General features: G+C 33.9%; 3 protein-coding genes across 3 annotated transcripts; 2 read left to right on the top strand and 1 right to left on the bottom strand.

The window, feature by feature from the left end:
• Positions 1-4,196: 4,196 nt before the first annotated feature.
• LOC141696835 (protein ACTIVITY OF BC1 COMPLEX KINASE 7, chloroplastic) lies at positions 4,197-14,459 on the top strand. Its single transcript, XM_074500958.1, has 18 exons — positions 4,197-4,460; positions 5,077-5,740; positions 5,930-6,073; positions 6,229-6,354; positions 6,670-6,757; positions 6,846-6,939; positions 8,194-8,287; positions 9,173-9,227; positions 9,354-9,445; positions 9,654-9,824; positions 11,056-11,112; positions 11,208-11,291; positions 11,661-11,745; positions 13,045-13,106; positions 13,209-13,283; positions 13,422-13,526; positions 13,834-13,975; positions 14,072-14,459. Exons 2-18 carry the CDS (start codon positions 5,099-5,101, stop codon positions 14,143-14,145), a joined length of 2,190 nt encoding a protein of 729 aa, XP_074357059.1. The 5' UTR covers positions 4,197-4,460; positions 5,077-5,098; the 3' UTR covers positions 14,146-14,459.
• A 2,644-nt stretch (positions 14,460-17,103) lies between these two features.
• LOC141697384 (acetyl-CoA acetyltransferase 2-like) lies at positions 17,104-23,657 on the top strand. The gene is made up of 15 exons (XM_074501736.1): positions 17,104-17,361; positions 17,449-17,518; positions 18,292-18,390; positions 18,497-18,670; positions 18,789-18,894; positions 19,337-19,475; positions 19,859-19,936; positions 20,018-20,083; positions 21,120-21,205; positions 21,789-21,888; positions 22,016-22,126; positions 22,223-22,264; positions 22,492-22,578; positions 22,655-22,761; positions 23,359-23,657. Exons 2-14 carry the CDS (start codon positions 17,470-17,472, stop codon positions 22,742-22,744), a joined length of 1,227 nt encoding a protein of 408 aa, XP_074357837.1. The 5' UTR covers positions 17,104-17,361; positions 17,449-17,469; the 3' UTR covers positions 22,745-22,761; positions 23,359-23,657.
• Positions 23,658-23,731: 74 nt separating this feature from the next.
• Positions 23,732-26,342, bottom strand: LOC141697385 (transmembrane emp24 domain-containing protein p24beta2-like). Its single transcript, XM_074501737.1, has 4 exons — positions 26,138-26,342; positions 25,176-25,362; positions 24,940-25,047; positions 23,732-24,122 (listed from the first exon to the last, which is right to left on the bottom strand). Exons 1-4 carry the CDS (start codon positions 26,330-26,332, stop codon positions 23,989-23,991), a joined length of 624 nt encoding a protein of 207 aa, XP_074357838.1. The 5' UTR covers positions 26,333-26,342; the 3' UTR covers positions 23,732-23,988.
• Positions 26,343-27,576: the final 1,234 nt, after the last annotated feature.

The following is a 27,576-nucleotide window of genomic DNA, read 5'->3' as shown; positions in this document are numbered from 1 at the left end:
AGCCGTCGGCAGAGTCGACCTATTCACAACCTCGTGAGCGTCGACAGCGGACAGTGTCATCCGCCGAGGTTTCACGCCAAACTGAATCCACGGAGTCAATATCATATGAAGAATTTGCTAAAATGCAAGAAGAAATTGCCCAAATGCGTAACATCATGAGGAATCAATCAAGATTCGAAACTGTCTCTGAAAGCCCTTTATCCCTCCTCCTCGAGAAAGCACGTATCGACAGAACATTAAAAACCCCATCTCTCGATCACTTCGACGGATCTTCAGACCCGTTGGCATTTCTCAACACATTCGACGGACGAATGGCTTTCTTCGGCCACTCTGAAATCGCCCGTTGTCAGTTTTTCTCTACATGCCTTCAAGACACAGCACTCCGATGGTATAGCAATCTACCCCTCGATCCATCGACTCATGGGCAACCTTAAAAAGCAAATTCCAAGCCCGGTTCTCCAGTAATTACAAAGGCATCAAGGTCACAGCATCTTTGATGACAATGCATCAGCGCTCAGGTGAGAGCCTTCGCAGCTTTTTAACCCGATTTAGGGAAGAGATCGCCGAGATTCCAGATTTAATTGAACAAATGGCCGTAAACTTCTTAACGGCATGCATTGATAAGTCACGACACGGATTACTCTTAGAAGAAATTTTTGAAAAAGGCCAAAAACTCTCCAAGCAGCATTTCAAATTATTGATCAAGCGTTTTTAAATCTAAATTTCTTTATCCGCTTCATCCGAATTCTCTGGCATTTTTCCTACAAAATGGGATAATGGTCGCTCGTAGTAACCTCAAGGTTCACCGGCTGGACATCTTTATATAGGTTTAAGAAATTAGTTGTGACAAGTGCTCTGTCAAGTCTAACCTCAATGCAATTGTCAGTCCCTAAACCTCGCTCTCATGTATACAGATATCCATTTAGATTCATATTTGTGAGTTCACAATCATCAAGAACGTTCTGAAATCCTTTGAATGGTGCATATCAGAGAAAAACCAATAAGCCCAATTATGAATTATTAAAATTTAAAAAACACTACTGAACTAAATTAAAAAAACACTCCTGAACCAGAGCGTGTCGCTTAAGTACGGTTTATCTTAGTTCCCGTGGTTTGCAAGCTATTGCGTGAGCCTGTGGGGTTTACCCGGTGCGCACCCGAAAGTTAGCGGCTGCGGGTTCACTACGATAAAAAAATACTATTTTTAAATATAATGTATTATATAATATCTAGCATATTTATTAAAAAAAATAGTTATTCTATTGTATTATATATAATTGAGATTGGATTATTAGGGAATCTAATCATATTAAATTCATATTTTATACTTATTAAATTAGATTTTTTTTCGAATTAAATCTTTCCTTGAATTAAATAATTTTTTTAACAATTTATATCTACTTTGTTAACTTTCTGGACCGGACCAGGCCTCCAATCGATTAACTGCCCGCACTTGTTAGATGTGGGTTTTCAAGTTCTGGGCCATGTTCATGCTGTAATAGCTTTTGACCGCAATATCAGTTAAACATAAATTTAATTATATCAACATATATGTTTTTTTTGTCAGAATATCAGTATATATGTTAAATCGTAACATTGACAAAGATTTTTGTTTTCTTCCAACACGAGAAAGTGATGCGGAAAATTAATATTTGATAATATTTTATAAATATATTCATATACAAGTATTCAAATAAAGTATAGCGTACTTCAATTCACCATTTGAAATTAGCAAATCAATACATTTGCTCCTACTTTAAATGTAAGGGAAATATAAATATTCGAAAAATAACAACTTAAATAAAATGTAAAATTATTGAGTACATTTAATACTAATTTTCTTTTATTGAATTTATCTAGTTATGCCCATGATTTTATAAATTCCCGATTTATCGATTTATCTTCAATTAAGCCTATGTGAGGTACGTGATTGATTCGATTTCCAAAATCTGATTAATTCTAATATATTCTTCTTGATAGGTATATTAAAATAATTTTCAATACTCGTTTAAAGTATAATTTCATTAATTTTTTTAATTTTTTTTTCTAAATAAAAGTTTTATGTTTAAAATTTTATTCAAAAAAAATATTATGAAACTATACACTATAGAAGCCGCGAAATACGTGCAAATAGTGAACGTAAACATCCCAGTGATACGGAGGGAGTATTAATTTATAATTTACTAATAAAATAATTGCATTGTTTAAATTGAATATAATTAAAATACATCATATTTATCCTCAAATTAATCCCTACTAGTAATACCCTTCCACCGATTGATTTCTATAATATTGATTATGCCTAGAGCTGCAAACGTTCAAAATTGGACTGGACCGATCGGATCAGACCAATCGGATCTGGATCGAATTGAATTCCAGATTTTTTTTCAAAATTATGAATCGAGAACTAGACTGGAAATATCTGGTCTTGGGACCGGACCGGAAAAACCCGTATAAAATCAGGACCGGACTAGACCGATTTAATTAATATTTATATAAAATTCAATTTATATAATTTATTTTTAAATTTTCTTTCAATTTAAATACATAAAAAGTTTTGTTACTTCGTACAACAATAAAAATTAAAAATTAAGTACATATCTTATTATTTTAAAGTAAATATTAATTTTTAAATTTACTAATATTAATGCTTTATTATATGGAGTACGAATTTTAGTAATTTAAAGTGTAGTATCCATATGTTTTATCACATTAATTTATTACCTGTTAATTTGGATCATTAAAATAGGTATTTATACATGTTTAATTTTTATATATGATCTTTTAGGATATTAAGTAAAATTAAAATAATTATATACATGAATTCAGGTATCTAGACCGAATTTTTTAACGTATTGGATCGGATCGGATAGGAAATCAGTTTTTTTTTAAATTTTAAGAATCGTGGACAGGACCGGTTATATTCAGTTTGGTCCAAGTCTGGACCGTGTTTACCGGTCCGATCCGGATTATAAGGCCGGACCGAAATTTTGTGCAACCAAGTTATGCCATGCTTTTTGTCAATGGCGGAACCAGAGATAGGCGAAAGGATGCTTGTGATCCTTTGATCACGGGAAAATAGTAAAAATAAATTATTTATTTACAGAGAAGGATTTCATGCAGAAAAATGGCTCAATGGTTTTTAAGCCTTAATATTTGCACAAATATACTCGTCTGTCTATGTGATATACTTTTTATTAAAGTACTGAAAAAATATATTTTTATCCCTTAACCGCCAATTTATGATGATTTTTTTCGTAAATCGATCTTTTTTCGGTTCAAGAGTAAAATAATATAAATAAGTTTACAGTACTTTAGATGAAAAAGAAATATTTTTGAAGTACATGATAGGGATATATTTAAGAGCACTTGAGTATATTTATGCAAAATTTAAGATTTAAAAAGTAATTAAGCCAAAACAAATTCAAACATTACAAATTTTGTATTCCGGTTCCGCCTTCGCTTTTTAGTTTATGAGTTTTCCACATATCCGACAATTTTGGTTCCCGATATGTGAATTCGGTATAAAACGACTCGAATAATTAGTATTTGGTTTCGAAAATTTGGTATACATCCACGAAAAAACATGAATATAATTAGTGTCATGTTTGAGTTTTTGAAATAAAAAAACGAAACAGAACGAAAGTATACGAAATAAATAAAGATGTAAATAGTTTTTAGAAATATTTTATTTATAATATAATTTATATATCTTATTCTAATACTAAATAACATATATAAATATTCTATTTCTATAATTTATGTATTCGAAATTTAGTTGTTTACTATCCTGAATAATTTAATTATTCAATATATTTTCTTCTAATTTATTTTTTCCTATATAATTAATGTACTTTTGTGTACTAAATGAATAAATACAAATTTACACAAATTATAAATTCTGGTCGAATTCAGGTTTAAAATAAAGTACACGGAACAATATACACGGACAGACCCATTGCCGGGTGCCCTAGAGGGGCAAGCAGGGCCATGTAAAACTGTGATTAAACGCAAGTGCAAGATGAGCTAGAAATTGTGTTGATAATGGAAGATGAAAGAGAGAGCTACTAAGCTGAACACGTAAAATAGAAGCACACCAATCATATGTTCATATATGCATCAACAAAAACCAAACTCAATGACCGGGACTATTTTTATACTCCACACTCTTTATTTATATAAATTTCTTGTTTTTATATCTCATTTTATTAAAAATTGGTGTCACACTCACAACCCCAACTCTCATTTCTTATTACACAAACCTAAACTCACAAACAGACACAAACTAACAAAGAAAAACTTGAATACTAAATGTGCACGACACATGTTTCCTTAATTTGTTGCTTCCTGCTCAATTCTTCATCACAACATTATTGTTAACACTCTTGTTATAAACTTCCTTGGTTTCATATCTATATGCTAATTTGTGATCTCTTTGAATCCAGTTGGCTTTAATCTCTGTAAGTCATTCTTGTACTAAAAAGATTCCTTTTTAATTTTATTCTTGATTTTTTTGTTCTGTATGAATTTTGAATTTTGAATTTTGATTTTAGTGATTGTCTTGTCTGATCAGTTCTTGATTTAACATAATGATTTGGGGTTTGCTGTATAGCTTGTTGTAGTTTAATTGCTTCAATTATGTTAATGGTGTATTAAAGTTGTTATTTTTATGTTAATGGAGTATTAAAGTTGTGATTTTTATGTTAATGGAGTATCAAAGTTGTTATTTTAATGTTAATGGAGTATTAAAGATTTATGTGCTACGGAGCTTAGGTTGCTAATATAATTGAAGTGGAAGTGTTTGTTGATGAGTTCTATTGTTAACTTAGAAACTTTCGATATATGTGGTTGTACTTTTAGATTATCGGGCTATGGTAAGTATCTAGCTAGAATGGTGAGAATATCAATTAAATGACTCTATGATTCTTGGTGCTGCCTTGATAAATTTTGTTGCTTTTTAACATCATCTGCTAATCGTGCTGTCTGCACTTTAGAATTTAGTCTACTCCGCCTTGATATTGAAGTTTTCAGATTGTATGTATGCTGCACTCATGATCAACTTTTCACTGTTGTCAGGTCTTGAGCTGCTGTAGATAAGATGGTGGCAATACTGGCTTCTCATAGCTGCTATTGCCGAAATGTTGAATTGTCGAATCAAGGAAGAACAGTGGACAGCCTTAATTTCTCGAGCTCGGTTTCGGTGAACCAAATCATCAATATTGAGAAGACTAAGACTGGGAAACTTTTTAGGGTACATATTGAAGCGCGGCAAGCTGAAGTACCTAATAAATATGGTGAGAATGGTAAACCCGTCAAAATGGTGCCAACGACTGAGTTAATGAAAAGAAAGCCAACATCAGTTGAACATGCAGGGACTGTAAATGGTTCAAAACGGGTTGTGAATGGCTCAAAACTGGCTGTCAATGGTTCAAAGCAGGCTATAAATGGTTCAAAACAAGGTTTGAATAGTTCAAAACAGGCTGTTATTGAAGAAAGTAAAGTTAGTGGAGATTCCTCTGTTTTGATGAAGTCCCCTAACATAAAAAAATCTGTTGAGTTACCTCCAATCGAAGAGCTGAAGGTTCTGCCCTCGGATGAAAGCTTTAGTTGGGCTAATGAAAACTATAACTCTGTGCAAAGAAGTATAGATGTGTGGTCTTTTATTCTTTCTCTGCGTGTTCGTGTTCTGCTGGACAATGCAAAATGGGCATATTTAGGAGGCCTCACAGAAGATAAGCAGGCAGGCTTTTTACTCCCTTTTGGGTTTTTTTTATCTTAACATTACCACTTCACTCCTAAGCAGAGGCATGTGATGTGATGATATTATGTGTTTCCGTTGCTTTTATGCTATGCTTTGGTAGGTTTTAATAGCTTTCTAAGTGTATGCACTCTTGATGAATTCAGTGTTATTATCCATTTTAATATTCAGAAATCTAGGAGACGGAAAACAGCCTCATGGTTACGAGAACGTGTGCTCCAACTTGGTCCGACTTTTATCAAACTCGGTCAGTTATCTTCGACAAGGTCTGATCTATTTCCCGGTGAGTTTGTTGAAGAGCTTGCGAAGTTGCAGGTAAACTAATTTTTCTCTGTATTACTTTTAGGAATAGTTGCTGTCTAGATAGTCATAAATTTCTAGAGAAAAAAGGTAGTTCGAGTCATTTATCTATTACGAGCAAACATCTCTTGGTTCTAATTGTTCTTCAAAACATTTTTGTTGTTTTTTAGGATAGGGTACCTGCCTTCTCACCAAAAAAAGCAAAAGATTTTATCAAATCAGAATTGGGCGCTCCAGTTGAGATACTGTTCAGGGAATTTGAAGATCAGCCAATTGCAGCTGCTAGTCTTGGTCAGGTGTTTGGTTCTTTACCTGTTTACAAGGATGAATTCTTTGTTTTTGTTTCACTATAGTTTAGCATTATGATTGATAAGCTTTAAAGTAGTAGGGTTATTATACTCTGTATAACTGTACTAAAAGACAAAAATGAATTCCTGATTGGAAATAATTATCCAAGTTGGTTGTATAATTAACTGATTGTGCAATAAACTTTATTCATACTTTATAAAGTAAGTGAATGAATAATATATATATATTTCCAGGTCATATATAATTGAATAAGGTATGCGTTGCAATTTCACTAAAAATTTCTGTTTCAAAATTTGTTCTAGGTTCATCGAGCTATCCTACATAATGGAGAGAAAGTAGTGGTGAAGGTACAAAGACCTGGACTAAAAAAATTGTTTGACATTGATTTACGTGAGTGTGCACATTTTTATCAATTCCTAGTTGTGTAAGTTAGTCGTTAGTTTTATGCATGGCACTAAGCATCGTACTGTTTATTCAGAAAATTTGAAGCTAGTTGCAGAGTACTTTCAAAAAAGTGAAACTCTTGGTGGTCCAACACGGGATTGGTTGGGAATATATGAAGAATGCTCCAAGTAAGTACCAAACATCAAATGTGTTTGTATCTAATTTTTAACGTGATAGCAAAGGGGTGAGGATTATATTAGTGAACCATGTCAGTTTTCTAGGTGCTGTTTACTGTGAAGCTCATAACCTATGAGAATACATAGTTTTATTCACCTTAAATATTCTATCAGATGATCAATGTTCTTTTTACTGCTTTTAGTTGCAGCAGCAACGTTGGCTGATAACTTAAAAGCCTGCAAAAAGCTTTAATTGTAGTTACCATTCTTAATTCAGAATGCTGTTACTGTCTGTACAAATGAATTATTTGTAGTATGGTTATATGGTTGACTCAAATTAATGTTTCCTATTTGGGCATCTGGATATTTTTTTGGTAGAGTTTTCGAATTATAGTAATTTGGAAACTCGAAGTCCAACATTCTTAGATGTGAAATCTACCAAGTCCTTGTCTGGGTTGGTTTACAAGTGACCTAAAGCTCATGCTCAAGTAATACGTCACGTATTGTCCTACCCAAGCGCCTGTTACTATACTGAACAAGTTAATTGAATCATTGGTGCACGACAGGAAATAAGAAGTAATACAATGAAAACAATAGGTTTAGGTGGGTTATTTGAAGAATTCCACTGCCCCAAAGATAAGCGATTCTTTTATAACTCTACTACTAAACCTAGAATATTCCTTACAAGCTACTTATCTATCCCAAATTCCCAAGTCGTTACTCTCAAAATCTCAAACTGAATGGGACTGCAGGAAATCCAGGACCAAGTCTAGATATCTTTTCCAACCCACTGCAGGCAGAGTTCCTTGTTAGTTATAATCAATTGCAAAGTTGTATAGCTTTTTTACTTAATTAATGTGTAATATCTCATTTCTCTAGTTTAACATTCATCTTTTGTGCAATACCGTAAGTAGGTATGACTATGAAATTTATATCCCCCAATGTTTGAAGTTTGAACTCTCACACATATTGTTAATATAAACAAATCCAACTGTCTTCCAATATCAATCATCTGAGACTGGACGCCAAACAGTATAAAAAAAGCAATTCTAGGTATGATATATAAGATGGTATGATATATAATATTGTGATGCCTAGCTATGGGTAATGCTACTGTGTCAAATTTTTAAGTCAATATTAGTTGGAAAAACTGAAAAAGAACAATTAATTAGCATATAGCATTATCCGAGTCATTCTTCTGCCTTTTGCATTACCTCCATTTGATATTTTAAGATGATCACTGTTTGTAGTTTTTAAAACTTCCAGGATTTTATACGAGGAAATTGATTACATAAATGAAGGCAAAAATGCTGATAGATTCAGACGGGATTTCCGAAATGTCAAGTGGGTTCGAGTGCCTGTATGTATCTTTCTGAAAACTAGTATTGACTCTTACTCATGTTTTTTATGAAAGTTTATATAATACAAACTTATAGCCTCTTTTACGATACTTAAAAGATAAAAGAACATGAAAGCAAAACAAGGTTTATTTGGGCCTTCTTATTTGAGAAAAAATCACCTTTCAGTGTTGGGAACTGCAAGGTCATATTTGTTTCGACCGTTGCTTTCTACTTCAAAAAATACTGGGAGCCTGTCAAAGTAAGATAACAACAATGCGGGAAATGAAACTTATACATTTAGTTTTTAGAAAATTTATATACTAAGTTTAAATGTTATAGTTTCTGGGAAAAGAATTTATTTAAGTTGAATCTGCTTCTACATTCTTTTAATAATTTGATGTTGTTAGTTTTGGCTGGACAAATTAACATATGTTGCTCAATCTTGGGTAAACAGTCTCTGATGCTTATGTTTATTCACTTAACTCATGTATGGAAAATGAAACTTAACCCTTTTACCTCAAAATAATAAACCATTGTTTTCACTTTTCAAAAATCTGTTTTATTTACAATGTCACCCTTGTGAAGTACCGGATAGCTTCTCTCTTTATGCCATTGACATTTTTAATGTTAATCACATTGTGCAAAGGACGGTTTCATCGTAAACTTAAGGAGACCTTTCAAGGTGTATTATACTTTTTTATTGGTTTATGGAATTGTCTTCTAGTTTTTAAACATCTGCATTAAAAAAATCATATGTTATCTTTTATTTTAACAACAATGGACGTGGAAGTTGGATAGATAAGGTCTCGTTGATATAAACATACAGAGAATGATATTTCTTTTATCACTAAAAACAAGGAAATTTCACTTTTTTATGTTTAAGTCAACTCAATTTTTCGATGCAGATGGTTTTCTGGGATTATACTGCAATGAAGGTGCTAACACTTGAATACGTTCCAGGTTTCATATTAACCACTTTGTTTTTGTACTATTATTTGAGTTCTAAAGAAACATTTTAAGTTGAAGAGTTATAGTATTACCTCTTTTGCAATAAAGTTTCATTGACATTGTCTTCTCTGTGGGCAGGTGTCAAAATAAATAATCTAGATTTGGTAGATGCACGCGGCTACAGTCGATCTCGAGTTTCATCGCGTGCTATTGAAGCATACTTGATACAGGTCCAGAGCCTTGTTCTGTCCTTTTTTTCTTTGTCTATTGATTGAGTAGATAGACAAGAACTGCAAAGTTCTGGAATAGCTTAAGGGACCTAACAGTTGTACTGCCAAGGCCTCTCTCATTCTCGTTGAGGTTACTTATTTTAGATATAACAAATATTTGATTCAATTCTTCTTTGACTGGATTTTTTCTGGTAATCAACATTTGCAGATACTGAGAACTGGATTTTTCCATGCTGATCCGCACCCAGGGAATCTAGCCATTGATTTGGACGAATCACTAATATATTATGATTTTGGTATGATGGGGGAAATTAAGTCCTTCACGCGTGAGAGATTGCTAGACCTTTTCTATGCAATTTATGAAAAAGATGCAAATAAGGTTTGTTATTATCTTTTCCATGTAATGCATGGTAGTATCAGACTATCAGTAAGAAATGAAAGTTAATATCTGTAACAAATTATGTAATCAAGCTCACACAATCAATTCAACAATGACGATTAGGTTACAAATTAGCCCCAATTCGAGGAAGAGGTCGCCTCCAACTACTATCTCTCTTGAAAATATTTTTCATGCCTCACTTAACCCTATCTCATTCTTTTTATGCCTCCTTATGTAATTACCATTTTACCCTTTTAATTCCTCCCGGTCCTTTTCTTGTATTTATTACTTTCCTCTACTTCACTTTCTTTTCTTCTATTTTTGCCTTTTCTCCTCTAAAATGGCCACCTCACCATAAGACACGTTTGATTCCTAACACTATCTTGTATTCTACCATTTGAAATGCACGATAGATTGGTAGTTTAGTGAGAAATGAAAGTTTCCTTGTATTCTACCTTTTGGAAAAATATAGAGTTAGAAGATAGCAGCTTAAAGCTTGTAACGTGTTGTGCATGGCTATTATTTATTATTTTTTTATGCTTTAATTTGTTTACTTTATACTTGATTTTTTTTCCTACAAAATTTTCAATTTTATGTAATATAATGACGTAGAGACATTTTTATATTGTTAATCATCTTAATTGGTTACTTGTTTTTTTTTTTGTTTCAAAATGTATATATATGATAAAATTACTAAAATATTATAACTAAATATATTCCGATAGATACATATATTATATATTTTAGTTAACTATATTCTTATTTGAACTTGTTTAAATAGAAGCAATCTATGTAAATATCTTTTTTTAATTTAAGTCTTCAAATTTCTTTTTTATGTATAATATTTAAAATATAAAATACTTGATAAAGGGGCAGAAACATGCAACCAAGTACTTCTCTTATGCTACACGGGTTAAGAATAAATTCCTTGTCAAGTTAGATCCTCGATTGAGTAATTTATTGTAATGTAGTAGAATTGTAATATAAATAGTGAACTATAGTTTTTATAAAAAGTTTACTGTGAATAATATTATAATGATTCCACGATTTTGAATTGAATATTAAAATATTATTACATAATATTTATTTAAGTAAAATAATTTTTTTGTCCAATAGTATGTGAATGAATTAACAATTGGTGTGTTAGGGATGAGCAGTAGTTGGTGTTACTGCAGCCATTTTGAAATGACATATATACATCTGTTTTGAAGCAAGATATGATATTATGCAGGTCATAAAAACTCTTATAGATCTTGAAGCACTACAGCCCACAGGTGACTTGTCACCGGTATGTGATCAATAACTTAGGATATTTAGTAAGCATTATTACATACTTAGTAAGCCTTTATCAGAGTTAGTCTAAATGTACTTTTAAACACTCAGGTGAGAAGATCTGTGCAGTTTTTCTTGGATAATTTGTTAAATCAGACGCCAGATCAACAGAAGACTTTTTCTGCAATAGGAGAGGTATGAAGCTTTTCTTTTAATATTTAAAGCACTCATTACACTTTTTAAAGACGATTTGTGATGTTCCACGACATTGTTAAATGTGTCTTCAGATACTGTTAGTGTCACGAATTTCCAGATTAGTTCTACTAAAAGCTTCATAAATTAGCATTTCAGTTATCTTCTTTTGTTGATAACGAATTCCTTTCATTGATAAGGAACTCCTCCAAGCTAAGATTTTAAAGTAACACATGCCACTGTCATCACGTATGTTAGCATGTTTGGTTCTATTTTTTAATAGTCAAGTGTAGAGTGATAGTTCAACTTTACTTGGACAGTCAGGCTGATATTTAAAGATATATTAATGATGGGATGAGAGGTTATTTGCAGGATTTGTTTGCAATAGCAGCTGATCAGCCATTCCGCTTTCCAGCTACGTTTACCTTTGTGATCAGGGCATTTTCAACACTTGAAGGTGCTCTTATATCTCTTTTTTGCTTCTCTTACTTTATTGGCACTTTAAGAGGAAATTTTAAAATATGATTATAGTTTTGTTCCTGATGATTATAAAAAACCTAGGCACAGAATATAAGCTATAACATAAACCCAATTCTCTGTAACTAGCATGTCAATGATACTGGACTAGTAAATTATTGTGTATAATGCTGCCTGCAAGTGTTAGCCCCTGTTTGGTTGAAAGAAAATAGAGGAGAGGGAAATGAAAGGGAGGGGTCGTAATATAAAAAAATATGTTCGGTTTATATTTTTAGAGAGAAGAGGGAAAAGAAGCGCACCAAAACCCCTTTTTGGTCTCATTTTGCTACCCCCTCCCCCCCCCAATTTGGGGTTTTTTGGAGGGGAGAATTTTTATTGACAAAAATAACCTTTTATGTGAGGGCATCGGTGCATGACGATGCTGTATATGCTGGAAGTGCATATAAAGGACTTACATGTAATTTAGTTATACAACCCTCCCTTCCCCTCCTGTACCAAACATAAAAATGAATTTATTGTCCTCCACTCCCTTCTAGCAACCAAACAGAACTAAACTAAAATCCATTCCCTCCCCTTACCTCCGTTAAAAATCCCTTCCCTCCCCTCCCCTCTCTTTAACCAAACACAGTGTTGGAGTCCTGCTTGTTTGAGGTTGTGCCATTCCAATGTCCGTTTCCAGTATGTATTTTAAGCTAGGATATGTACTACTCGTTATTCAAGCTACTTAGGTGCACACTAGTGTAGTAAGGACAGCCCATAAATTTAAAAGACTGAAATAACTGAAACAAGAAGTCCTACCCACTAATTACATTATCCTCGTGCTCTTTCTCAGAAAAAGTACTGAAGTCAAAAGTAAGAACTCTTCTCTTTATTCTTTCAGGAAAAGTTGAAAATATTTTTTTGGAAGTTAGTTAGGGTAGTTTTCATAGCTATTTCAAAAAATGTGGGGTTTCTCAGATGCAAATTCCGGTAATATGTTTCTTCATAGTTCATACTTGGAAGCAATTACGGAACTCACATTTAATGCATTTCTGTGTAGAGTGTACTCATTTTACAAATTTAGATTTTGTTTGTAATTTTCCACAGCTCCTTACTCATGACAAGGTCAAGGTTCTATCATAGAACAGCATTGAGTAGTCCACTAAATGTAATAAATAGAAAGTAGTTTGTGATGAAATTTTGCTTTCTTACAATCCAGATTAATTCCGTGTGAGCCAAATTTTATTTAAATGAACATTAATATAAATTTCCACTTGTGTCTAATTGTGATGTCTTTTAGGTATTGGAAAGACCCTTGATCCAGATTTTTCATTTGTGAAGATTGCTGCACCTTATGCTCAGGTTTTTTATATGTTTTTTAAGAGCTGTTTTATGTTATATTTTACTGTGGGTTTCGGGGATACTGATTAAGGCTTTAGCTCTAATATAGTAAATAAACTGCAGGAGCTGTTGGATGTTAAACAAAATCAGCGCAGTGGAACACAGCTGGTTGCAGAAATAAGGAAACAGGCTAATGATGTACTGTAACTAAATTTCTTTCTGTCCCTGAGGTCTTAATAGTACTACTTTGCGATAAAAAACACAAAAAAGTAAAGTGTACACTTTATATATTGTACCTCCATAAATAATGACGCATTCTAACATATTAAGATTCAGGCTAGGACATCCACTGTGTCCATGCCTTCCAGAGTTCAGAGGATAGAGGAGTTTGTCAAACAGCTTGAAGCAGGAGATGTGAAACTTCGAGTGAGGGTCCTTGAGGTAATTTGTTGCTTACAGTTGATTTATAAATTTTCCTGCCGCCATTTATTGGTAAACAATGTTCATAATGTCATTTAAAGTAGTTAAAAATGATTATCTTCAGGAAAGAAATATATCGGTCTGCCTTAAGAAGAATCCCTCTAAGGGAATTATATTTATAACTTTTTGACTGAACCCTCTTTAGGTGCAAAATTTTGAGCTATGGAACCTTATGAGAAATTTAGTATAGCCTAGAGGCTTTATCACCTCTTTCTTGTCTTGCAAAATCTAATATTTCGTACGGTAACATGTAAATGACTCTCAACAGTCAGAGAGAGCAGCACGGAAGGCAACAATACTACAAATGGCAACAATGTATACAGTTTTAGGGGGCACCCTCCTAAACCTCGGGGTCACACTCACTAGTCAAGGCAATCTAGCTATAGCAAATGGATCTTATATTGGTGCAGGTACCATTGTTATTGCTGGTCTATGCTTCAAAACTGTCTCGTGAATGTTGCGATGGTTTTCTAGTTGCAGATGGCTAACATGCTGATAAAATGCAGGTGTTTTCCTAACGCTACTTATTCGATCAATGCAAAGGATAAAGAAGCTTGATAAGTTTGAGAAAATGATTTGATTTAGGAAAGCTATAGGTCATAATCTAAAATCTCACTCCCAAATTCTCTGTTTATAGAATATTTGTATTCTTTTAGTCATAGGAAGTGCAGTTGGTATACAAGCTATGGTGCTATTTCTCGTTCCCGTCCCTCATGTGCTGGACGGGATATGTATAGAGACGAGGAAGTACGATGGCTGAGGTTTAGTCTGCTGTGTATTTAGCATTTAGCAGCATCACTAGACTCTATATGCAAATATACAATCATACAAAAACTTGTAGCATGTATCTTATACATGGAATGAATAAATAACATGAGAAACTCATTCTTTGTATTTTGCTGATAGAATAGAAGGCATGTTTGTCAGAAATTGTTGATCAAAGCATTGTTACTGAAACATACGATTTTCAGCCATCTTGCACCGATGGAAAAAAGGCCCCAAATGTCACTTTTTTGGGGCAAATGACCCTCAATGTCACTTTATGTCACTTTCTGAATAATTGGCCCCAAATGTCACTGCAAAACGGAGTTTCGGGTGAAGTTTTTGTTATTAATAAAAAACGGAGTTGCGTGTTACGTTTTGATTTTTTTTTCAAAAAACAATTTGAAAAACCAACTTCAATTCGTGTTTATGGGGGTAAAACGCAATCTCAGAATGAGTTTTTCATATTAACTCATTTTGGATTTGTGTTTTGAATTATTTTTTTTTTGCATCCTGAGAAAAACTCGGTTTGAAACGCCGTTTTTATATTCATAAACTCAAGATGAGATTGCGTTTTTTACCAAAACAATTTCTGAATTTGCGTTTTCATCAAAAAACTCAGTTTGAAACAGTGTTTTTACACAAAAACACGAAACGAAACTGTGTTTTCCTTTTATTTCAAAAAAATAAATAAAATATTGTTATAGAAAAACTCAACACGAGACTGCGTTTTTGTCTATTTTTAAAAACTTCACCCGAAACGCCGTTTTCAAGTAACATTTGGGGTCAATTTTTTTAAAAATGAAATCATTTAACCCCAAATAGTGACATTTGGGGCCAACACCCGAGCGCGTAATAAACATATTCTTTTTGTCATGTTTATATTTATAGCAGATTAATAAAAATGTAATAATTAAGAAGGGACGGTCCCGATGACTCCCAAAGGGAAGGAGTCAGGGACATACTATGTAATTAACAACGGGTATCCTTGTTTTTGTCTTTTGTGTTTCCATGTCAATCTTGCTATTGTTGTCCTACTATTTTACTTTTTTTTTTTTATTTATTATTTTCCACCAGGCCACAACTAGTCAACTACCATAGTTTTTCTTTCTCGTTTACTAATTTACAACTCCCATGCTTATTGCAAGGCAGACTTATATGTTATGTTAATCGAATTCTTCATTTAATTTTTAAGTCTTCGTGTTGGTCTTGATACTCGAACATGAATATTCGGATTTAAACACTTATTTTAGATAAAAAATATGTATATTTTTAAAAATATGGTGAGTCCGATATTCGGATACCTATTCATGTCGGATACATAATGGATACGTATTCATGTCGAATATTTCTAACCGAGTCCGAATAATACCAAAGTCAACCAAAAATATATAATACCTACCGGTTTGCACTCGGGAGTTATGTAGCCCAAAATATTTTGTTAAGATGGTACATGAATATAAAGAGTTAAAACGTTTTCTTTTGTCGGGATAAATAGTATAAACGTTGATGATGAGAAAGAGATAGATCGTACAAGGCGTCCTTTTTTTTTTACTAAATAAGGCGTCCCTTTTTTATGTCTGCGTAGAAGGAAGATAAACTCCAAGTTAAAATCAGGTATAAATTTATGGAATTCTCAAGTCGTTATAAGCTTATGAAATTTCCCGAGTGTTATATTCGATTTCGATAATATATTATTTGATTTTGGTCGTTTTCAAATTACAAATTATATTCGGATCTATTATGTCGAATTATTTTCTGTTCAGTTTTCGGTTTAAATTTCGGTTCAGATATTTAAGTGATTTAAATTAGCTTCTAAGATCGGATTATTATATAATTTAGATTTCAGTATCATGAATTTTAATTAAATTAAGGAATCAATTTCAGTTAATTTCTTGATTCGGATAGTAAGGTGATTTAAATCGGTTTTCAGATTATTATAAAATTATATAATTCGAATTTCAGTATCATGAATTTTAATTTAATTTTTCAAATTCAAACTCATTTTAAATCAAAAAATCGGTACACCTCCGTAGAGATGTTCAAAAAGTTAGAAACCCGAAGTTCGATCCGAACAAAAAATCCGAAAAACCCGATCCGGAAAAAACCCGGTCTGCGGGCCTTAAATGAGCCTACATTTTTCTCAAAAATCCGGCCCGGCCCGAAGTCCGAAAAGCCCGAATAAAAGCACGGATCTAAAAAAAATCAGGAAAAAAGTCCGGATCTAAAAAAGCCAAGTTCGGCCCAGATAAAAACCCGGGCTTTTTGAAAAGCTTGATTAAAAAATCGTTTTTTATATAAAATTTGAAAATATACAATACTTTTTATATTTTTTTTATTATAATATTAGAAACAATTAAGGTATATGTGATTTTTTATATATTATATTAAAAAATAATTATTTATTTCAGTGTCTAAGCTACTCTATATGATATATCAAAATATTATTTTCTCCGGTATTTAAACTACTCATAATTTGAGTTATAAAATATTAAAATATCTTTTTAATATATAAATAAAAAGTCCGGATAAAGCCCGGTCCGGTCCGGTCCGGCCCGCAGGCCTAAAACGGGTCGGGTCCTATATTTTTTAGGAAGTTTGGCCCAACTCAACTTAATATTTAAAAAGTCCGACCAGATCCGTTTTAAAGAAGTCGGTCATTTTAAAATCCGGATAAAATCCGACCCGATATAATATCTCCCCGCGACTGTCCTGCAACCAAGGGGGGCGTGCTATAACAAAAACGAGAATCAATCACCCCAAACGTAATTAGTATATTATACAAAAACAGAAAACGAGCACGTAATAGAAAAATCGTAAATGATTCATAACAGACAGCACAGCGAACCCCGCAAGCGCGCCCCTTGAACCTGTTCCGGCACAAATTCCAATATCCTGCCATCACCAATCACCATTCAACCCCCAGAACCCCAACTACCACTCCCTCGTATATATAATTACAACTACAAGTCTACCTGCATATATATACTATCATTCATCAGTCCTCACACACTCCTCGCCCCTCTAATACAAGGTATCTATTTTTCATTACATTACATTCATCTTCTCGTTTGATTCTTATATTTTAACTGTCCTTTTTTTTAAATTCTTGCAATATCAGGACAATTTATCTTCCTCCAAAATGGCTCCTGCTGCAGCTACTGATTCTTCACATTCCATCCAACCCAGAGGTCCCATTCATAATCTCTCTCTCTTTCTCTCTCTCTCTCTCTCTCTTTATAATTTTGCTTCAATTTGCTGCACCGTGTTTATTTCATCATTTACCATGTTTAACTCCTTGTTGTATATTATGTTAAGTTTGTAGATCCATATCATTTTTGTTTCTTATTTGTCCCTTCCTACGCAATCTCGGCTTTGTTGTGCTTATATTTTCTATTTCTTGCTTAAATTTAGTATTAGTCAAGTTTATTAAGGTAGCTTTCACCATTTCATTTACAAACTTTAGTCGTAATACCTATTATTTTCCAGAGTTTTATTTTAGTTTTGTTAACTTTATCGGTAGAGGATTTACTTAATGGGTCCTGTTCCCTGGCAATCTGGCAATCGTGTGTTAGATAAGCTTTATCTAACATAGGGGCGTCGGATCTATATTTCAAGGGCCCAGATTTAAAGAAATTTTTTTAGCATTCCACGGATATTTTCCGCGGAAGAGCTTTTTCCCCTTCCGCGGAAAAATATCCGCGGAAGGGGAAAAAAATTTCCTTGCATCTGGACCCTTAAAATATTGATCTAAGGGTTCTGGAACGGTGTGTTAGATATGCCTTATCTGGCACATGATTGTTAGGGATTACCACCCTATGTTCAATAGCATATACAATGAGTCAATGACACACTGCTGCCTGTTTTGAATACTAGGAGACGGCGTGTTTTTACACTTCTATTTAGATACTAATTAGCTTTTCATGTTTCAGCTCATTACTTGACTCCTATTTTTACTGCACAGATGTTTGTATTGTTGGTGTTGCGCGTACACCAATGGGAGGATTTCTAGGAACTCTTTCATCCTTATCGGCCACCAAGCTTGGATCCATAGCCATTCAAAGTAATTTAAATAGTTTCTGTCTTAGAACTATGTTCCTTAATTGTTATTGCTTTGCAACTTTTCTCTAAATAGTTTTCTTATAACTCTTTTTGATGTTTACGTGCAGATGCTCTTAAAAGGGCAAATGTTGATCCAGCACTTGTACAAGAGGTTTTCTTTGGAAATGTTCTCTCCGCTAACTTGGGTCAGGCTCCTGCTAGGCAAGCAGCACTAGGGGCAGGTTTACCTAACACAGTAGTATGTACCACCGTTAACAAAGTTTGTGCATCAGGGATGAAAGGTGAATCCTTCACATATAGAAACAAATAATCTTGTAGTTTCATTCTTTTCCAAAAGTGAGCCTTTTTATGCTATATATATTTATTAACTAAAGAATGCTACAATTTTCTCTTTTGCAGCAACAATGCTCGCTGCACAAAGTATCCAGTTGGGTGTCAATGATATTGTTGTGGCTGGTGGAATGGAAAGCATGTCCAATGTCCCTAAATACATAGCAGAAGCAAGGTCTGCACTCCTTGTTTCCTCAATGAAAATGAACTGCTCTTTCTGCTTTGTTTTTAGTTGTTTATATATTGTTTTTAATAAAGGGTAAATCATATAAATTATATTGGATTCATTAGCACACTATCCTTTTAAAATTTTGTATTCGTTGTACTATTTGTACATTAATTTAAGGATTTATATGTATTGTTAGGCATTAACCACTAAGTACCAAGAAAGTGGGGTTTGTGCACATTAAATTAGCTTTTGATGGTTCTATCTCAGTGCAGCTCCAAACCTTGTTAAACCTGAATTTCCATTTTCAAGTCATGTTTTGTATCATTTGTCAAAAGAAATGCCCCTTACAAATGATATCCAGTTGTCCATGACTCTTGAGAATGTTGTGATCTCCCTTTCCAACAGAATTAACTATACTAATAAATTATTATACCAAACTTATTTGCAGGAAGGGATCCAGGTTTGGACATGATTCTCTTGTCGATGGATTGCTTAAAGATGGGCTGTGGGATGTGTATAATGATTTTGCCATGGGCTCTGCTGCTGAAATATGTGCTGAGCGACATGGCGTGTCAAGAGAGGATCAGGTAGCTACACATCACCTCCAACTTCTTTTTTATGTAGAAACCATACACATAACAATATAACATATAATGCACATAATTCATGCTGTGCTTTGTGTTTTCAGTTTCACCTAATGTATATTCGATACATCCACATTGGTGAAATCAGTTTTGGCATTTTGGCTTAGTAGTCCCTATACAAAAATATATATAAGCCTAAAAGTATGCTTTGCTAAAGTTTTGTTTAATACAGTATTCTCTATGAAGAACACAAAGTTCGTTATATGAACACTTTGATTGTTTGGACTCTCAGAACCAGTACAACAAAATTTTGTTATGGTATAGCTAGTAATCCATTCTTTTGGCTAATAACTAGAAAATAAAATTCTGCTGGCAAATATATGCAGGATAACTTTGCCATTCAAAGCTTTGAGCGTGGCATTGCTGCTCAAAACGAGGGTGCTTTTGCATGGGAAATAGCACCAGTAAGTACTTAGGTTGGCTATAAGAGACTCTTTGCAATTTATTGTCGGTGACCACTTAATCATATCATCAATATATGTTAGGTTGAAATTCCTGGGGGACGAGGAAGGCCGTCAACTATTGTTGACAAGGATGAAGGTCTAGGAAAGGTGAAACTTCGTTAATTGTTGTGCATGGGTAGTTCTTTCCTTAATTTAGTTTAGGCAAATGTCAATGAATATTTCGACATTGGATCTGCTTTACTAGTTGTATTGAAAAGCATAACCTTTATTATCTGATATCAGATTTGCTATAAAAAAGGTACTTTATATACTATACTATACTATTATAAGCGAAACATGGTTTCGTTTGGTCGGGCGGTTAACACCTTCCTATTTTAGTATGTTAACACCTTCCAAAATAAATTTAATTTTGTTAAAAAAAATTAAATCATTTATCTGATAATGATATAACTACAAACTCTATAAATTATTATCCAACTTGATTTCTAATCGTGCTCAACTTCTTTCTTATCTCTTTTGTAGGAAAACAAAAACCTTCCAGTTTTTTTTGTACTTCAAATTATAATATAACAAAATAATTAATAAATCAAGAAAAAAATTAAAAAAAACAATATTACAAACAACAATACCTAATCATCGACATACACCATTATTATTCAAGACTTCCACTTTCCTATAATCTCTACACCAACAAAGCGACTTATAAGTTGTAGTAGCAGGACATTTTAAAATTTTAACTATCTAAATTTCGAATCATTCAATAATATATACATACAAGATAATACGTAAATATTTTAACTTCATTTATCTCAATAATATATAAATATTCTCTTTTACAAATTATTTTTATAAAATATATAATTAGTCCGTGCATCGCATGGGTTAAAGGCTAGTATTTATAATATGTAATTATGAGTGGAAAGTAGAAAACAGCAAGGTTGCATATATGACTATATACGAGTGCGCAATTTTGCATTACTTGGCACAAAACCCAAAGATTTTTTTTTTGACTCAAAACCCAAAGATAGAGATTTGGGAATGAATGATTTTACTATAAACAATTGTTTGGGTTCATCCTTCTCATTCAAAAGCTTTCTCGGTGTATATTTCTTTTCAACTGTACTTATTGCATTTTGAGTTGATGTTTCTTTTTTTTTATTCTGCGCTTTCGTGGATCCAAAAGTTCGATGCTGCAAAGTTGAAAAAGCTCCGTCCAAGTTTCAAGGAGAATGGTGGTACCGTCACTGCTGGCAATGCTTCCAGTTTAAGGTTCAGATCTATATTAGATTAGTAAAAGTGTCATGTTTTCTTGTTCTTAATTTTAGTTATGCGAACAGGTGTTGACTTCGTAATTTTTTTATAATTGTACTGAATATCAGGCCCTGAAACCCTGTTGAACTGATTGTATGTTGATAGTGTTTGTTTCAAGGATACACTTTTTCAAAATAAAATAAAATTAAAGGGAGTGGGGAAACCTGATATCTAGAACCCAACACCCACTACCTAGTGAATAATTGGTCTGAGAGCTGACGTCAGGGTCATCAAACTCCCACTAGGGAAAACGATGAACCACGCCAAGCAATTAGTATCCGTATCCAACATTTTTATTATATGTGAGAATTGAGTCCTCGTCCTCTTGAAATTTTAAGGGAGATATTACTGTTGGGCCAATGGCATTTGATTAGGGTACAAGCACTTATCTATATTAAAAATGAGAAATGTAATTTATTTATTTTTTTATTTCTTCCACTGTTTTCTCCTGACTTCACAACTTTTAGGTGATATAAACAGAATAATTAAGTAGAGAAATTTTTTAAGATATGTACTTAAATCGAATTGTTCCTTTATTCAGTGATGGCGGTGCTGCACTAGTATTAGTCAGTGGAGAGACAGCAGTGAGGCTTGGACTAGAAGTGATCGCAAAGATTTCAGGATATGGTGATGCGGCTCAGGTACTTCCTTATATATCATAAAAGCTGATGCTGCTAATTTCACTAAACAGTGAAATAGATGTACAGGCTACTGTGTAATGATGTATTACTGTGTTTCTATATTAAAAGTATGATATGCATTCTGCAGTCTCCAGAGTTATTTACGACTTCTCCAGCTCTTGCAATACCAAAAGCTATTTCTAATGCTGGCATAGAAGCTTCTCAAGTTGATTTCTATGAAATTAATGAAGCCTTTGCGGTAAAATCTCGAACAGAGTTAATTGACATAACTAGGTCAGATCTAGGCCTGCAAGTATGATTTTCCATATTTTTAATTGTCTTATGGCACCTGCAGGTTGTGGCTCTTGCAAACCAAAAATTGCTTGACCTAAATCCAGTGAGTTCCACTTACCTGTACTCTATGATCCCCCTGCGCCCCCACCATTAGGGTGTCTTTTGTTGCACTTTCTCTATATTAATGAACTACCTCACAATCATTTCCTGCTAAAAGATCAAAGTATCCTCTTATAAAATCAAAATATATGTCTGCAGTCTACCTCTTTATCATACTCATTTCACTGTCTGCCTGTATGCTGTATGTAATATCCTTGTTTTTACTTGCAGGAGAAGATTAATATACATGGTGGAGCTGTTGCTTTGGGACATCCTCTAGGTTGCAGCGGCGCTCGAATCTTGGTTACTCTTTTGGGGGTATGCTTATAGTAGTTTGACTATAAGTTTTGAGTAGGCAATTGTAGTTTCTCTAATATATAATGAACTACCACAGGTACTAAAGAAGAAGAATGCTAAATATGGAGTTGCTGGTGTGTGCAATGGCGGAGGAGGCGCATCAGCGCTCGTTTTAGAACTTGTCTAGTTATTCTTATGAAGCAGGTAATAATGAAGAAATGTAAGATAAGATCTAGATGTTCTTCGTTCCAATGTTATTAATAAAGTGGTGTGCATCATTTGCATTCAATTTTCATTAATACTCTAGTTTTCTCTTGCGGTTCGAAAATTGAAATGCTTTGGAAATCAATCACATCATTATCTCTCCAAGTAACCTGACAATAGCCATTTCAATTATTTTACTTTCTGGACGTAACTTGTAGAGGGGCAAAGTTTAAAAGACCGTAACAAGAATTGGGACTGGTCTTTTAACACTACATGTGTGTCTAATGGTGAAAATTGGAACCATACTAAGCCCATATCATAACCCTTTTTTAAATAGACATTTCTGGATCCTACCAGCACTTGATTTATGATTTCTGCAGAATGCAGATTCTTTTCCTAGTAGTGGGTAGACTGATTGTGTTTGTAGTCACTTTAAAGATAAGAATCTAATAATCTACCTACTGAACCTTTACAATGAGAGATTCACATGGTCTGGCACTCTGGTTGAGTATTTAATGGGAACTCTGTTTATTAGGGGTAAATAAATCTGGCATTCTTTCTTACTCACTGTCTCACTGATAGTGTCTTTGAATGCAGGTTAATAACATGGGACAAGACAATTAATTGTCCAGCAACTTGGCAAAAAAAATAGATAATTGGGCTGTGAAGACTTTGGTTTTATGTAACCTTCAATATGTTGTGCTGTTTTACCTTTTCTGCCCCCACCCTCTTCAAAAGAATAGCGGCTTTCGTTTTATCTTTCATTTTTCTTTTTTCCAATTACCAGATAGTGTTTTTTAGATCAATAAAAATGTAGATGTTATGTTCTATCTCTGCCAGCAATAAAGCCCGTTTGTAATGTTTCTGCTAATCTGGTTATGAGTGTTTGGCTTCTGTCCAATGTCTTGTGTCCAAACTATCTGTTTCCAATTTTATTCTTCCTGCAAGGAACTTGTATGCACAAGAAAAACTAAAAATTGCGGCGGCTCCATAGACTGCTGTTTGCTCATTTAAAAAAACCACTTGAGCATTTAAAAGCATCAGGGATTAATAAATATTGCCTAGACTTGTAATTTAATTGGGACGAAGTGAGAATTTCTAATAAACTGGCCACTCCATCTTCTCACCAATACAATTTGGTTGTCGTGCTATCAAGAAACAGGGAGCATAAGCAGTGATTTTCTGGCTTGCAATGTTACAACTTCAAATGTGAACTGAGCACGGTATCTAAACTCTGGATGTCCTTAGTTTTCGCTGAAAAAGGCGCTGCAGGAGGTAAACTTGCAGGACACTAGCACCGATAAGTGCTGCAGATTCGAACATTGCCTTGTGAATTGCTCTCCTACTCAGCCCTTCATTCACTGAAACCCGAGTTATAAGAGCAGAGAGTGTTGTTAATGAAGTAATGATCCTGCTAATACTAATGTTTTGTAAGAACAGGATAATAAAATTGCACTCAGATTACAAAGTAAACCTAAGAGAAACATAATAAATGAGATTACATTTTAACTATATGTTATCAAACCAAAAAAAAAAACTCCTTAAAACATAAATCAAAACTAAATTCATGTAAAGCAATAAGAGAAACTAATAGCCAGCAACAATAGCAAATTACACTAAAACAATCTGGTAAACATTTAAGAATAAATTTCATTATGATAAACCAAGGAACAAACCTGAATCAAATGCAAACGAAACTAGGCAACCCATCAACCAAATGCACCAGACATTTGTAATAATCGCCCTCACTGCATTTAAGTCCGCCCTGCCCGGGTTACTGTGTAGTTCCCGAGAGGAGCGCTTTGTTTGGCTATGTTACAAATATAAAGCTACTCTAACTTCAACAGATAATTTTCTAGCTATGGTAACAAAAATTAGCCGTTAACATAGTTATACTGACTTCCCACCATTTTGCTATGATATTTTATGTAATACTAGTGATATCAGTAACAGTTAGGGAGATGCACATTCACAAGTTGCACAAAAGACTTCAGCTAAATGTAAATGTAATATAGCTTCTATATATATTAACTGAAAGTAATCTAAATTTGTGTATATTGGCTGTAGATTTCACAGAAATGCTCCAAATATGATCAACGTCGCTATCTGATGTACTAAAAATTATTTCAATGAAAAAAAGAAAGAAAGCAAAACCAACTCAATGTTCTCATATTGTACCTGTAGCCTGGCGCATGGTCTGACCCTCTAACCAATGCTGTTCAAATAGAACGTTGTGCAGAGCTTCCTGTAATTTTGAAATGTGTTCCAGCAAGGGATCAAAGTGCTCTGCAAAAGTTTGTCTATTAGTGTACTTTTAACTTTGGAAGAAACAGATAGACAAAACAGAGGATGAAAAGAAGGTAAAACGAGAAGACGCTTAGCATTGCGCAAAAGAAAAGTGTCACTTGGTTTACCATCTTTTGCATGTTGGTCCTTGTATGAGAAATGGCCAACAAGCACATTGAAGTCTACGGTTTCATAGTAAGGTGATTTATTTGTAAAGCAGAAGCCATAAACGCCTCTCTTTTGAGCCATAAACTCATACTTCTCACTTGTCTTGTCATGGAAATCATGTATGTGCTCATCAGAAGGTCCTTTTATCTACATCCAAAAATAGGAGAGCAAAAATAAACAATAAATCCATATAATCAGGACATGACCGTATATACAGATGCCTTTGATGCTCAATATATGACATTTTCTTCTAAAGTTATTACGCTAGAAGTGTGATACTACAATAAATGTAAGACTGCTTCTGATCATTTTTCATATTTGTTGTGAAGTCCAAAGCTGAAGGGGAGTATTTCTAGTAGATTAATAACATATGACAGAATCAGACCTTTCTCATTATATACTTGTGCATAGTTCTCAGAAGAAGCGAACTTATAATTCGCCTTTCAAAATTAAAGAGTTCCCTCTCATAAAAACTTGATTGCTCTACCTTTTATCGTATGTACTCAAGACTCTCCTTAAAATTAATGTGTTACGAGGAGGGCTTATTATGTATCTCATGCTTAAGTTAATATGACCATACCCTCGATATATCATTTTCCGAATTGAAGAGTGGATCACCAAGAAACCGTTTAGAGGTAATATTTCAACTATGGTGTACAAATCCACTTATTTGATTAAAGAGTGGATTGCTTAGGCCCCGTCTTTGGGGCTGTATTTCAAAATTAATTTATCAAACAAAGTCATTTAATCATTTATCTACCAAGATGACAAGAACTATGCACGACAAGAATTAAAGACGATAAGAGTGAGACAAGTAACACTAACCCTAGTCATGTCAAAATGTCAGAGAAAGGAAAAGGCAATTTACGACGTAATACGATAATTAGAATAAGCAACAGCAAGTACAATGTAAGATGATTACCACAAGATCAACACCCTGAGTAGTTTCAGAAGTCCAAGGAGCATCAGACTTGACAACAACAAAAGAGATATGAACAGTTTCACCTTCATAATCAACTTTATGAGAAATGCATTCTTGTCTATCTATCACAAATCTTACGCCTTCTACTTGTTGCACTCCTATAATTATGATGAACATTATAATTCCCACAAACATTGTTTTTAAGGTTAGCATGAATCCCAATGACTCATTTCCCATTTCCGACCAAATGCAAAATGTAAACAAGTCAAGATCTTTGGAAACCGTTATTACCATAAATTTACGTGACAACGAAGAAGAAACAGGGCAGTCGTTGATATGAGATTCTGAGAAAACAGATACGTATCGTATCAAAGAAATTTTGAGCCCACCTTAACCACTTTACCCGCTTGGACTTTGTCCAACTGACCAAAACAACCGGATTTTTTTCGACATAATTTCAAAATTTAAGTTTTTCTATACGACTTTTAGAATCAAATCACCTTGAATTTTTAGGTTAAGAACTCTTAAATCCGTTACGTTTTAGGTAATGTGGACTGGTCTTTAGTGAGTAAATCGGAATAAAAGATAGTCTGAGTGATCTTATGTGTGTTGAAAGAATAATTTATTGTTTATATAAACATGAAAACCACATTAATGGCCCGCAAGGGTGGGCTCAGTTGTTTAAAGAGGGGATAACTATCCTCTTGGTCACATGTTCGAATCCCACGGGAGGAGAGTTTATGATTATGCCTCCTGAGTCAGAGTTTGTCGCTTAAATGCGATTTACCCTGGTTCATGTGATTTGCAGGCTATTGCGTGAGCCCGTAGAGTTTACCCAATGCACACCCGAAAGGTAGCGACTGCGGGTTACCTACGATAAAAAAACCACATTAATGTTATGCATCCTCTTTCTTCGGGTTGTTCCGATGAATCGGGAAAGTGGACGTTACGTTCTAGAAGACCTCGCCCTCCCCTATCTTCAGTAGGGTCAAAGTCTTCGTAGTTGGGCTGATAACTATTCGGCAAATTATTGTTTCATCTCTGTCGGTCCTAGGCTTGTGGTGGATGGGCCTTCAACATGTCACTGGGTTTCGGCTGAGAAATAAAGCTTAGGCAAAGGCCAACCTCTTCTGCCCAAGAATGCAATCCTGACTCTGGGTTATTTGATCAAACGGAAGAGAGTTATGACGACCATCCCATAGGGAGTCGTGATGTTTTAATGATTACAATCGTCTCTATCTCGAGAGTAGTACTTCCCATCCAACCGCTGAATTTTAAACGCCTTTAATCCTGACCGTTGTTTTCAAACCAAACATTTTTTGGATATTGATACACAAACGTCGCGTCTTTTCACCTTTATATATAAACATTATCCCTCTTACTGCTCTATTACTTTGTCATTTTCACACACACTAAAAAGTTCTCCCCTATGCCATTCT

The sequence above is a fragment of the Apium graveolens genome, chromosome 11 (genome assembly GCF_009905375.1).
Source record: "Apium graveolens cultivar Ventura chromosome 11, ASM990537v1, whole genome shotgun sequence".
Taxonomy (NCBI): domain Eukaryota; kingdom Viridiplantae; phylum Streptophyta; class Magnoliopsida; order Apiales; family Apiaceae; genus Apium; species Apium graveolens.
The sequence above is the reverse complement of the archived record's forward strand: the minus strand, read 5'-3'. Positions and strand labels throughout refer to the sequence as shown.